At 38.9% G+C, this 13398-nt stretch overlaps 2 protein-coding genes across 2 annotated transcripts; one reads left to right on the top strand and one right to left on the bottom strand.

Moving 5' to 3' along the window:
- Positions 1-4218: 4218 nt before the first annotated feature.
- On the bottom strand, positions 4219-5387 carry LOC129743495 (serine protease easter-like). The gene is made up of 2 exons (XM_055735530.1): positions 5023-5387; positions 4219-4961 (listed from the first exon to the last, which is right to left on the bottom strand). Exons 1-2 carry the CDS (start codon positions 5310-5312, stop codon positions 4316-4318), a joined length of 936 nt encoding a protein of 311 aa, XP_055591505.1. The 5' UTR covers positions 5313-5387; the 3' UTR covers positions 4219-4315.
- Positions 5388-9563: 4176 nt separating this feature from the next.
- LOC129743485 (serine protease easter-like) lies at positions 9564-11902 on the top strand. The gene is made up of 5 exons (XM_055735520.1): positions 9564-10312; positions 10373-10588; positions 10651-11074; positions 11134-11348; positions 11410-11902. The coding sequence occupies exons 1-5, from the start codon at positions 9655-9657 to the stop codon at positions 11835-11837; spliced, it is 1941 nt and encodes a 646-aa protein (XP_055591495.1). The 5' UTR covers positions 9564-9654; the 3' UTR covers positions 11838-11902.
- Positions 11903-13398: the final 1496 nt, after the last annotated feature.

The following is a 13398-nucleotide window of genomic DNA, read 5'->3' as shown; positions in this document are numbered from 1 at the left end:
TTGAGGACTTAAACGTTGTGTAGCTTGCTGATTGGGTTCTCGACTGATGATGATCGGTGACGTTGTAGCGGGGTTCTTTGGCTGGAGCAACTGACTGCAGAACGGAACAGTAGCTGCGCAGAAACTTCCTCATGTCCTCGTATTTCGGTACTTCTTTGCTGTTCTGTTGAGTTTCCCAATTCCTTAGAGTGACAGAGTCCAGTCGCGAGCAAAGCATGTGAGCTAGTATGGTGCTCCAACCATCGGTGTCCTCGCCAACCTTCTGCAGCATCAACAAGTTCTTCTCGAACTCACTAATGAGATTGTTGATGCTCTCGAAACTTTCTTTCCGGATCGGCTCTAGAGAAAACAGTGCGTCCAGGTACGCCTTCACTATCAGCTTCTTATTCTCGTATCGTTCTGTCAGAATCTCCCAGGCGACACTGTAGTTAACGTCTGACAGCTCGATAGAGAGGACTTCTTGAAGTGCTTCGCCGCTTAACGATGACCTGAGATAGGAGAACTTCTCCATGGGGGCGAGTTGTCCGTTGTTGTGGATCAAACTTTGAAAACTATCGCGGAATGAGACCCATTCGCGAAGTTTTCCACTAAAACTGGGCAATCGGATTTCTGGCAGCTTAACTCTCGACCCCATGGAGGCATGGCCTTGAATGTGTGAAGAGTCGCCTACGTTCTGAGCTCGCTCGGGTTTGTTTTGAAGTTTCGACAGTGCTCCCTTCAACTGGAAAAAACGGTCCTCGAAACTCAGCAGCAGCATGTCGTTTTCTTCCTCACGTTGGGCTTCTGCTTCATCCTTGGCATCGCCGTAGAGCTCCTTGGCCTTCTTTTCTTCGCTTTCATAAAAGATCACCTCGATTTTACTGCGCACTTCATGAAATTCACTGTATATGGGTTCTAAGGCCTCAAGCCTAGAACTAATCTGACACTCATCTCGTTCTGGATTATAATTCTGCACGAATCGGTCAACACTGTCCATGAGAAGCACTATTTGCCGTTCTCTTTTCTGCAACAACTTCAACTGAACATTTTTCGCCATACTGACTGGAAGCTTTATTCACTTCTACTTAAATTCAAACACTCTGACCTTTCAGAGCTGAAAAAGCAGCGGTTGAATCCAATTTTCCAATTTCCAAAATATCTGACAAGCTTGGACCAAATTTGTCCAAAACTGACGAATTTCTGACTCAAATACTGACGTAGGCGAATTAATTGTTGAAGTTCAGGAGCTTATTCTTAATTTCTGGTAAAATATCGAACGAATTTCAATTTCTGACAAATCAGACACCCTTGGACCCGATTCGTCCAATACAGAATTACTTATAACTGACTCAGGCTTCGAGTTTCTAACGAATTCAAACTTGTACCTTCAGACAAGTTCTTAAACTGACGCTTTGTTTTCTGACACAGGCTTAATATTTGACAATTTTTCAGACGACTTGTAAACTGACTCAATTTTTAACAAGTTTCAGACCAAATGTCACTGACTTAATTTCTGACAATATTTCAGAAAGAGATTTCCGACAATATTCAGACAAGATTTCTGACAAGAGCTTAAATTTTGACTCAGACTCAATTCTGACAAGTTTCAAACAAGATTCCGAAAATATTCACTTAAGAATTCCGACACAAACTGATTCAGACTTAATTCTGACAAGATTTCCGACTCAAACTTAATTTCTGACCATTCAGACTTAATTCTGACAAGTTTCGAACTCAAACTTCAATTCAGGTTCAAATTCTGACACAATCTTAAATTCTTAAACAAACTTGTGATTTTCCGACAAATTCCAACACCTTCCAACACGCCTTTTTTTTTGGCCGCATGCATCAAGCCATTAAATACTTCCTGCTTAATAAGTTCCAAAAAACTGCTCCTTCAGACGTTGCGTTGTCTGCTGCTCGTAAAATCAGCTGTCCTCTGCTTGGTAGAATGTCTGGTTGTTAGATCAGCTGTTCTCTTCTACGTTGTCCCACTTCAGGTAGCTGCTTCACTTTAACAGTTGCTTCAGGTTTTTTCGCAATGCCTGACACTGGAGTCCGATGCACTTAATTGCATCCAAGCCAAGCGTCCAAATAATATGCACTCGCTTTGTTAGCGTTAACAATCACTTTGTCTTTATTGTTCACAATCGCTATGGCGATTTTGTGAGCCCAAAATGGTTCACACTTTTGAGCTTGACCGAACGGCGTTCTTCACTTAAACTGCTTAAAGTCCAATTATGTCCCGGAACCACTTTCCGGACGGTAATCCGGCTCGAAGGACCAAATGTTTTGGGACCGGAACACTTTCGGACGAAATTTAGAATTCGCGGCGATTTAGTTTTCACTTTAACTTCAAAACTCAACTTTTTTATTTCGGTTCGATTTGGGGGGTTTTATTTTGGCGATGTAGTCTACACGGCGGATTGGTTTGGACTGTTTACATAATTGCGTTGTGTAAAAAGTGGCAAGCAGGAGAACATTCTGTTTATCCTACACTAGTAAAGCAATAGTTTGTAGTGGTGAACATTATGGAGAGGAATTAGCATAAACTTTCAACCTGAGTGTTTCTACGCTCTGCGCTCTGTATTGGACAGAGCGTATTTCTCACGAAAGCCTTTTTAGATCACTTTCGGGGTGATCAACTTTTGACGTATGTCTGTTCTCCTATCTTTACTGTACACTACCACTGACTCGCTAACCTTTACCTAAACACATACCATGCAGGTCAATGTAATGTGTTGTACCCGCAATAGTACGATGATTAATGGGGCGCATGCTGGAAGGCGAGGGGCAATCACTAAACGCATTTGGATTTGAAAATGGGTAGGTACTTGCCTGATCGCACAGGCTGGAGAACTCCGTTGCCTTCTTCGAACACAGGGCCGGGACGAAGGGCTCGGGGGTCTCCATTGTGCTTAATCCGTTGCGTCCCGGAGAACCAGACAGTAAATAAAAAGTTCGTCCATCAGGGGAATTAATGGGTTGCCTGGAACGAGGTCCAATATCCAGCTACCTGTAAGTTCAAGCTAGTCCAGCTAAGCTTTTGTAAGTTTTTTTGTCTTCAGAGGACGTAGTGACGGGTCTGAGTGCTCGAATCTAAATGAGGCTGCGTTAACTTGAGGGCTTTGACCCCGTACACAGTTTAATGGCTTTGTCTTCATCCACAAATTCTTCCCATCATGCTCCATTGTCTTCGTTGGTCATTTTGTGAAGCGTTGATGATCCTTGTCAATCCTAGCACCATCTGGTGCCAAACTCCGTTGTTGGCCTGATGCGCTGTTCTGCTGAAGTGCTCGGGAAGTTTTGGGTATTCCTTCCTCCTCCTTACTAAGGCACCTTCTTGGTATGTTACGGATTCAAACAAAATCCCACTAAACCAGGTTGTAAGGATAACGTACTGGTTACACTACCGAGCGACCACTGTCTTCAATGTCGCCTACAAATTGTTGTCCCGAATCCTACTCCACCTAAGTCATCAGGCCGGCTTCATGGAGGAACGGTCAACGACGGACCAGATCTTCACATTACGGCAAATCCTCCAAAAATGCCGTGAACACCAATATCCAACAGATCTAGTCAACTTAACTGCTTTGCTGACGACATTGATATAGTCGTAAAACTATCTTCTGCAGTGCAGGAGATCTACCGCAAATAGAAACGCGAAGCAGGAAGGATTGAGTTAATGATTAAAACTTGCAAGACGAAGTATATGCTGGCCTGCGAATCCGAGATCGACCCAACCCGCTAGTCCAATAATAACAAAGTCACGATGGATGGATGGAGAGATGGAGATAGTCGAAGACTTCGTCTTTCTCGGCTTACTGATGACCGCAGACAATGTCATCAGCCGGGAGATCCGGCGGAGAATGGTCAGCGGAAGTCGGGCCTACTATGGACTCCACAAGCAACCTGTAGAACCTATTATATTTATAGTTTAATGCAAAACATCTACAAAATACACTTTGATGATTGGCTACATCCTTCTCCTGCAATTTCAGCTACTGTTCAGACCAATATTTCTCTTCTACTACTTCTGGTGCCGTTTATTATCAAAGAGCGGCAGCTTAGTTGCTCAACAAACTATTTAAGAGTCTAGTTACTGTTACTGTATTCTGAATTGCACCTCGTCTTTCGACACAATTAAGAGAAAAAATCCGTGATACCCATAATAACCCAATGATAACTATTTATTATTGGGTTATCAAAAAATCATTTCGGACAGGACCTTTACCAGTGTTTGGTTATACCGCAGTTTTTATTGGATACTTAGAATACTTTCAAACTTTCACAAAACCGTGACCTCGTATTTTCATCGCCGGTCGCTTCTCGCTGTTCAAGCTTCCAGGTGTTCCGTAATCCATCCCATGTACTGGGTGATGTCCATCGAAATCATCGGCACCGTATGGCGGAAGGTACAATTGAGCGGAGACCACTTGGCCAAACCGTACTGCACGTGCCGCCAGGTTCCGTCGACCTCGACCTCGGTTCCGATTGGAGCCCCAGCTGGCCGGCCGCAGACGTAGTTCGGTCCCACCTGCAGGGCACACATTCGCAAATCGTCGTCTCCGAATTCGGGCGAAAATCCAGCCTTCTCGTACTCCCGCTGGCAGCTGTCCAGGTCGACGTCCTCGACGTAGAACTTCTGCAGGGCGCCGTAGTAATGATTCGGAGCGTCGTTGTCCAGTTCCCAGACGGGCATCACCAGATGTTTCGGGATTTGGGCTCTCAGGGCCGGTGTAGTTGGAAGGCAAATCGGCCGAATGTAGTCGTTGTATTCGACCTCCCGGGACATTCGGATCACGGCTATGTCGTTGGTGTACATCGGCTGATCGAATTCGGGATGGGCCACGTAGGACTCAATCGGAATGTCGATTACTGGACCAGCGCATTCCTTGGTAACTGCACCGGTTTTTTCGTCCTTACTTTCGACGCAATCCTCTTTTGTTGCTTCATTCTGCTCTCCTAGACGAATGAAGTTCCTAAGAAAAACAGTCAGGTTCATTATTGATTTGATCACATTCCTAACTTAACTCAACTTACGGATCCTGTTTGGTTTTCCGGATGCAGTTGATTACTGACAGGACGTAACGCCGGGTAATCAATGATCCGAAGCAAGTGGCCGGTCGGCGAGTTTTATTGAATAGCACCAGCGCTATCCACGGATACTCGAAGGCTTCACTCACGGTAGAGTTGCTGACCCGACCGAGCTTGGTTACTCCACAATCCTTCGGAAGCAGGGCCAATTTTGATGGATTCAATGGCGACAACTCCCGTTTGGCAGCAACAACTGCTACCAGAAGCAGTGCTCCAAGTAGAATAAACGCTTTCATAGTTATCTCCCTAAGAACTTAACAGAAGACGATCCTCTTCGTTCGATGCCACGGCAAGGACTGATCCCGAAACGGCAATCATTTATTGCTGCTGGCCGAATCTGTCCAACAAGATCGTGAACTCCTATCGCGCCGCCCACGTTCAACTCTTGAATCATTCAATCAAAAACAAACAAGAAATGCTTCTGATTCGATTCTACCCGGTGCCAAAGTTGTCTACTTGGGGGGTATTCCCCGGGATCGAAACCGGTTCTGTTGGACACGCTTTGCTTGGCCGCCATCAGTTCGAAGTTGTTTACTTGTTTACCCGTTATCAGAAGTGATGCTGTTGGCTTCGATGTCACAAAACGGACAACTGGTCAATTGCTTGAAAACGATTAAAGTTAATGAAGAACAAAAATGATCAAATTCGAATGTGTATCTATTTGAAATGATCCCAATGAATATTAAGGTATTGAAGATTTATTCTCGAAACAATAAATAACGAACGAAATTTTAAAACTTCTCAAGACAAAAATTTAACTATCTAAATCTAAATCTAATCTAAATTGACGACGAAATTATGAAAACGATAAACATAGGAAAATTGTCAAAATTGTCAAAATTGTCAAAATTGTCAAAATTGTCAAAATTGTCAAAATTGTCAAAATTGTCAAAATTGTCAAAATTGTCAAAATTGTCAAAATTGTCAAAATTGTCAAAATTGTCCAAATTGTCAAAATTGTCAAAATTGTCAAAATTGTCAAAATTGTCAAAATTGTCAAAATTGTCAAAATTGTCAAAATTTTCAAAATTGTCAAAATTTTCAAAATTGTCAAAATAGTCAAAATTGTCAAAATTGTCAAAATTGTCAAAATTGTCAAAATTGTCAAAATTGTCAAAATTGTCAAAATTGTCAAAATTGTCAAAATTGTCAAAATTGTCAAAATTGTCAAAATTGTCAAAATTGTAATAAATTGTCAAAATTGTCAAAATTGTCAAAATTGTCAAAATTGTCAAAATTGTCAAAATTGTCAAAATTGTCAAAATTGTCAAAATTGTCAAAATTGTCAAAATTGTCAAAATTGTCAAAATTGTCAAAATTGTCAAAATTGTCAAAATTGTCAAAATTGTCAAAATTGTCAAAATTGTCAAAATTGTCAAAATTGTCAAAATTGTCAAAATTGTCAAAATTGTCAAAATTGTCAAAATTGTCAAAATTGTCAAAATTGTCAAAATTGTCAAAATTGTCAAAATTGTCAAAATTGTCAAAATTGTCAAAATTGTCAAAATTGTCAAAATTGTCAAAATTGTCAAAATTGTCAAAATTGTCGAAATTGTCAAAATTGTCAAAATTGTCAAAATTGTAATAAATTGTCAAAATTGTCAAAATTGTCAAAATTGTCAAAATTGTCAAAATTGTCAAAATTGTCAAAATTGTCAAAATTGTCAAAATTGTCAAAATTGTCAAAATTGTCAAAATTGTCAAAATTGTCAAAATTGTCAAAATTGTCAAAATTGTCAAAATTGTCAAAATTGTCAAAATTGTCAAAATTGTCAAAATTGTCAAAATTGTCAAAATTGTCAAAATTGTCAAAATTGTCAAAATTGTCAAAATTGTCAAAATTGTCAAAATTGTCAAAATTGTCAAAATTGTCAAAATTGTCAAAATTGTCAAAATTGTCAAAATTGTCAAAATTGTCAAAATTGTCAAAATTGTCAAAATTGTCAAAATTGTCAAAATTGTCAAAATTGTCAAAATTGTCAAAATTGTCAAAATTGTCAAAATTGTCAAAATTGTCAAAATTGTCAAAATTGTCAAAATTGTCAAAATTGTCAAAATTGTCAAAATTGTCAAAATTGTCAAAATTGTCAAAATTGTCAAAATTGTCAAAATTGTTAATTGTCAAAATTGTCAAAATTGTCAAAATTGTCAAAATTGTCAAAATTGTCAAAATTGTCAAAATTGTCAAAATTGTCAAAATTGTCAAAATTGTCAAAATTGTCAAAATTGTCAAAATTGTCAAAATTGTCAAAATTGTCAGAATTGTCAAAATTGTCAAAATTGTCAAAATTGTCAAAATTGTCAAAATTGTCAAAATTGTCAAAATTGTCAAAATTGTCAAAATTGTCAAAATTGTCAAAATTGTCAAAATTGTCAAAATTGTCAAAATTGTCAAAATTGTCAAAATTGTCAAAATTGTCAAAATTGTCAAAATTGTCAAAATTGTCAAAATTGTCAAAATTGTCAAAATTGTCAAAATTGTCAAAATTGTCAAAATTGTCAGAATTGTCAAAATTGTCAAAATTGTCAAAATTGTCAAAATTGTCAAAATTGTCAAAATTGTCAAAATTGTCAAAATTGTCAAAATTATCAAAATTGTCAAAATTGTCAAAAATTGTCAAAGCTGTCAAAGCTGTCAAAATTGTCAAAATTGTCAAAATTGTCAAAATTGTCAAAATTGTTAAAATTGTCAAAATTGTCAAAATTGTCAAAATTGTCAAAATTGGTAAAATTGCCAAAATTATCAAAATTGTCAAAATTGTCAAAATTGTCAAAATTGTCAAAATTGTCAAAATTGTCAAAATTGTCAAAATTGTCAAAATTGTCAAAATTGTCAAAATTGTCAAAATTGTCAAAATTGTCAAAATTGTCAAAATTGTCAAAATTGTCAAAATTGTCAAAATTGTCAAAATTGTCAAAATTGTCAAAATTGTCAAAATTGTCAAAATTGTCAAAATTGTCAAAATTGTCAAAATTGTCAAAATTGTCAAAATTGTCAAAATTGTCAAAATTGTCAAAATTGTCAAAATTGTCAAAATTGTCAAAATTGTCAAAATTGTCAAAATTGTCAAAATTGTCAAAATTGTCAAAATTGTCAAAATTGTCAAAATTGTCAAAATTGTCAAAATTGTCAAAATTGTCAAAATTGTCAAAATTGTCAAAATTGTCAAAATTGTCATAATTGTCAAATTGTCAAAATTGTCAAAATTGTCAAAATTGTCAAAATTGTCAAAATTGTCAAAATTGTCAAAATTGTCAAAATTGTCAAAATTGTCAAAATTGTCAAAATTGACAAAATTGACAAAATTGTCAAAATTGTCAAAATTGTCAAAATTGTCAAAATTGTCAAAATTGTCAAAATTGTCAAAATTGTCAAAATTGTCAAAATTGTCAAAATTGTCAAAATTGTCAAAATTGTCAAAATTGTCAAAATTGTCAAAATTGTCAAAATTGTCAAAATTGTCAAAATTGTCAAAATTGTCAAAATTGTCAAAATTGTCAAAATTGTCAAAATTGTCAAAATTGTCAAAATTGTCAAAATTGTCAAAATTGTCAAAATTGTCAAAATTGTCAAAATTTACAAAATTGTCAAAATTGTCAAAATTGTCAAAATTGTCAAAATTGTCAAAATTGTCATAATTGTCATAATTGTCAAAATTGTCAAAATTGTCAAAATTGTCAAAATTGTCAAAATTGTCATAATTGTCAAAATTGTCAAAATTGTCAAAATTGTCAAAATTGTCAAAATTGTCAAAATTGTCAAAATTGTAAAAATTGTCAAAATTGTCAAAATTGTCAAAATTGTCAAAATTGTCAAAATTGTCAAAATTGTCAAAATTGTCAAAATTGTCAAAATTGTCAAAATTGTCAAAATTGTCAAAATTGTCAAAATTGTCAAAATTGTCAAAATTGTAAAGATTGTCAAAATTGTTTATATTTTTAAATGAAATTTCTTCTGTTTATTTTCAATTTACCGCTTGATTTGCGCATCTGAAATGAATCAATAATTTCTTCAAATAGTTTCTAGAGGATCATTTTTTGTTTATTCAACTTTTTAACCGGTCAAATTATCCGGCGCGTCAATTGTTGCGCAAACATTTGATCTTAAGCATGATCCAGTATTAATAAAAGAATGTTTTCAAAACGATTAACAGCAGCCCATGCAATGGTTTTATTTTTTCGATCAACAACAGCTCACAAACGTTTTTGTTGACATTGACGCCAGCAGTGTTTTTTGATACCAAACATACCGCAGGAACAGGTTCCGCTGCTTGGAAGAGGGAATCCCCGAACCTTCACCTTCCGACAGAGGTGACAGAGATTCGAAAAGATTGGCATAAGTGACTCAAAATTAAGAGAAAAAATCTATCTCCTCATAATAACAAAAACCTCATCAATTCCTGTCTGACCGGTTATCTCCGGCTGCTGGTGGCTGGTCGCAGTCGATCGTGACTTCATGCGAAGAAGTTTAGAATTATGGCCTACGCGAGGTTCGAGCCGATCAGTGTTTTTGCGGAGCTTGACGCAAGTGGCCGCGAACTTGATCAACTGTCGCAGAGTTTGTTTGAGTAGGAAGAAATGGGCAATTGGAAGTGGATGATCTTTATGACGGCGATTTCTGCAAGTGCCGCAACGGAAGTGTTCAAGAATGCCCAATTTCAGTGCGGTATCCCGAAGCACGCCAACACCCTGTTGATTGTGAATGGTGTCGATGCCAAAATCAGTGACTGGCCCTGGCATGCGGCCATCCGACAGTATTCCGGTGGACAGCCCGAATACGTCTGTGGGGGTACATTGATCAGTGAACGGTTTGTTTTGACGGCCGCCCACTGCACCTATGGTGAGAATCCCAACAAACCGCCTAAAATGTCGGTGCTACTTGGGGTCAATGCCGTGGGTTCTCCCGATGGGCAGGTTTACAACGTGGAGAAGATCCATCGAAACCCGGGCTTCACGTTGGAGCAGCTGAAGGACGACATCGCCTTGCTAGAGCTGGAGAATCCGGTGAGGTTCAGCGATTTCGTTCTGCCAATATGTTTGAGCAAGCGGATGGAAATTAATCCGGGTAAGGTGGGTGCCGTAGTTGGTTGGGGTTATACTGAGAACGATATCCCCTCCACGAAGTTGAAGCTGGCCAAACTTCCCGTTGTTGGAGAGTTGGATTGCAAGAAAAAGGAGGTCGAACTGTACTCCAAGGTTCTAACTAATAGGGTGTTTTGTGCTGGCTACGGAAACGGTAGGTTTGAAAGATTGCTTTCGAGACCTTTAATTAAATGAAATCTTCTATCTTTTACAGGTACCTCGCCATGTAACGGAGATAGTGGTGGTGGCATTGCTTTCGAGAAGGGTGATGCCTGGTATTTGGGTGGAATTGTTTCCTTTACAAAGCCAAGGGACGGATCCAGTTTGTGCTCGACTACAACCTACACGGTGTTCACCAAGGTCAACAGCTACCTGGACTGGATCTCGCAGATCACCAATACCGATTTTAGCAACGAATACGGCATTGAAAGTAAGTTGGCATGTCTGTCAGAAGTGAACCAGTACACCATTTTACCCTCCAATTTTTTCCAGAAATCGTTCCCTGCTCAACCCCCAATCAACCAGCGGGTGAATGTGTTCCGGTGCAGCAGTGCCGCAATATTTTCGATTCGCTTCGGTCGCCGCTACTGTCCAAAGATGCAGCCGAACAGCTACGTAGATCGGTTTGTCAACTTCGCGGCATTCGTCGAAGCGTTTGCTGTGAACCGAACCAGGTCGAGCGGATTCCGATCCATCGGAATGCCATCCAATTGCCGGTTCAGTGCGGTGTAGCAGCCAAAACTACTCCTACGATTACGGGTGTTAAAGCCGGCATCTACGAGTTTCCGTGGATCGCTCAGATCCGCGCCAGTCGAGCTGCTCCGAACAAGGACCCTTACTGCACGGGGTCACTTATCAACGCTCGATACGTGCTAACGTCCGGAAACTGCTTGAAGGCCAAGGAACACAAAGATTTGTGAGTTTGTATGGTTTATTCCAAATTTAGAAGTATTAATTTGAATGAAACTCTTTCAGAGACTACGTTCGACTAGGAGAGCGATCGCACAATGTTCCCAGGGATTGCGATACGGTAAACGATCCCAGAACAGGCGTCCCAATCCAGGAATGTGCTGCCGCACCCTTGGATGTTCGCGCTGTTCTTCCGTTCACAATTCACCCGCAGGTCAACAAACCCTTCCGAGCCAACGACTTCGGGTTGGTCCGAATGGAGCAGAAGGTTCAATTTACCGGTAAGTTCTGACAACTTATACTCCCTTGCTTCGACATTCAACGACTTAATTCTTATCGTAGACTTCATTCGGCCGCTCTGCCTTCCTATCCGGGCCGCTGTTCGGAGCAATCTACCGAATGAGTTCATTCTGTCACACTACGAGGTCCGTAACGAGGGCAACAATGTCTGGTCCCAGGAGCTGTACAAAACCCGGGCCGAATTCACTGAAGTCGAGGAGTGCGAAGAGCGCTACGAAGATTACAGCTACACACCGTGGGTGAAGGATGAAAACTTCTGTGCCCTATCGAAGGGACCCCAATTCCTGTGTAGCCCCCATTCGGGAGCGCCACTGGTAGCCCTGGTCAGGGAAGGGGATGAAACGCGGGCCATCCACTACGGCATGTCCATGAATGGAGTCAGCAACTGTACGATAGGGCGCACCATTCCCAAGGTTTACATCAGGACCACACTTTTCGTTGACTGGATTTTGGAGAATATTGCACCATAAGTTAGAATAATAGTCCTTCGAGATAAGAAAAAAAAAGAGTTCAATAAAGTTTTCCAACAAAAATGTGTCCCCCAGCCAAAGCCCATCACTAGAACAGACGAAACAAAGTCACAACAAAGTAAAACCATGAAAAATCACTAAGTTGCTGTTGATTTCAATCTCTATAGCTATGTACCTACCTACCATTATTTGAAGCGACATCATCAGTGACGTAACCATTCAGTTGGAGCAGAGTTGGGGCGGCACGTTCCACGCGGTAAACATTCGGGGTTGCAGTGGTGTTTGTAGGTCAGTGGGTGGATAGCCAGAACGTACATATGTATCTACATACTTAGGTGAGAATGGTAGGACCAAAACAGTTTTTCCAATCAGTGCACTTTTTGTTGATTTCACATGGTTCTTTAAGCGGGGGAGGCACAATCCGCACAGTTGTCGGAGTGGTATGAAAATGATGAATTGACGAATTTTCAAAGCTTGAACTTTTTCTTAAGTGGAACATCAAACATTGATTTTAGTGGTATGAAAAATCCAACTGATTATTTTTACCAATATGGATGGCGGACCAACAAGGAGTTTAGGCATAATTTTTATGATCCTTGATGTTGTGAAGAATAAACAAGTACAGAATACCTAAAATATTCTCACTCAAAACCTTATTTCTTCGTATTTGGTACTGAATGTCCTAAAACAGTACAGTACAGTCAAATATGTGCTTGTGTAACTTTGTATTAAGTTTACCTTGGCCTGCTGATGCTTGTGGGTTTTTGACATGAAATGTCTGTTTTCATCGGCAATCTCACACAAAAATACTTTTTTTTTGACATTTTGGTTAAAATCAATGGTTACTAGTCCTATAAATCTGACGCTCTTGAAATATCATTCGTAATTTCAGAGATGTTTTTGAAAATAAGCAAATACAGGAAAATTGTTTTGACGGCATCCAAAATTTGCAATCGAACTTATTGGCCCTCCCCTGGTATTTAATGTTTTTCAGTGTTGCTTAGTGTTTGAAGTAAAGTGTAGTGTATTTTGTTGATTGCTTGGGAACCCAGTAGAAGGCCGACCCTGAGACACAGTTTAGAGGTCTCCTGCTGCTGAGCTAGATTTCCGAGTGTTGGATCAGTAGGTTTTACATCTAAACGGTTCCCGTAGCAATGTGATCTCTAAATTCTTCAATTAAAATGCTCTAGGTAGGATCATAATCATTCAACTTAAATTGTCTATAAAGCATTATTGTATTTTAGAAGTGCGGTCTAGAGTAGTTGGGGATAGTATTTCATCTTTACAAAATTGGTTTTTAGTTTGTAGTATAATTCAGATCTCAGTTTATCATTAAGTGCATTTGATTCATTACATTTTTGTCTTACACTACTTTTAACAATTCCTTTTCTAATCTTCTACCGGTGTGTGCTTTCTCGTAATAAAAGTTATAATTTATAACTGTTTTTTTTTTTAATTTTTTTTTTTTTTTTTTTTTTTTTTTTTTTTAGGTTAGGTTCATTTCCCGGCAGCTAAGTTGTGTCCTTTGGAACATCCTGGAAATCAGTCACCGAAGAAGGCA

Source organism: Uranotaenia lowii, chromosome 1, assembly GCF_029784155.1.
Source record: "Uranotaenia lowii strain MFRU-FL chromosome 1, ASM2978415v1, whole genome shotgun sequence".
Lineage (NCBI taxonomy): Eukaryota > Metazoa > Arthropoda > Insecta > Diptera > Culicidae > Uranotaenia > Uranotaenia lowii.
The sequence above is the reverse complement of the archived record's forward strand: the minus strand, read 5'-3'. Positions and strand labels throughout refer to the sequence as shown.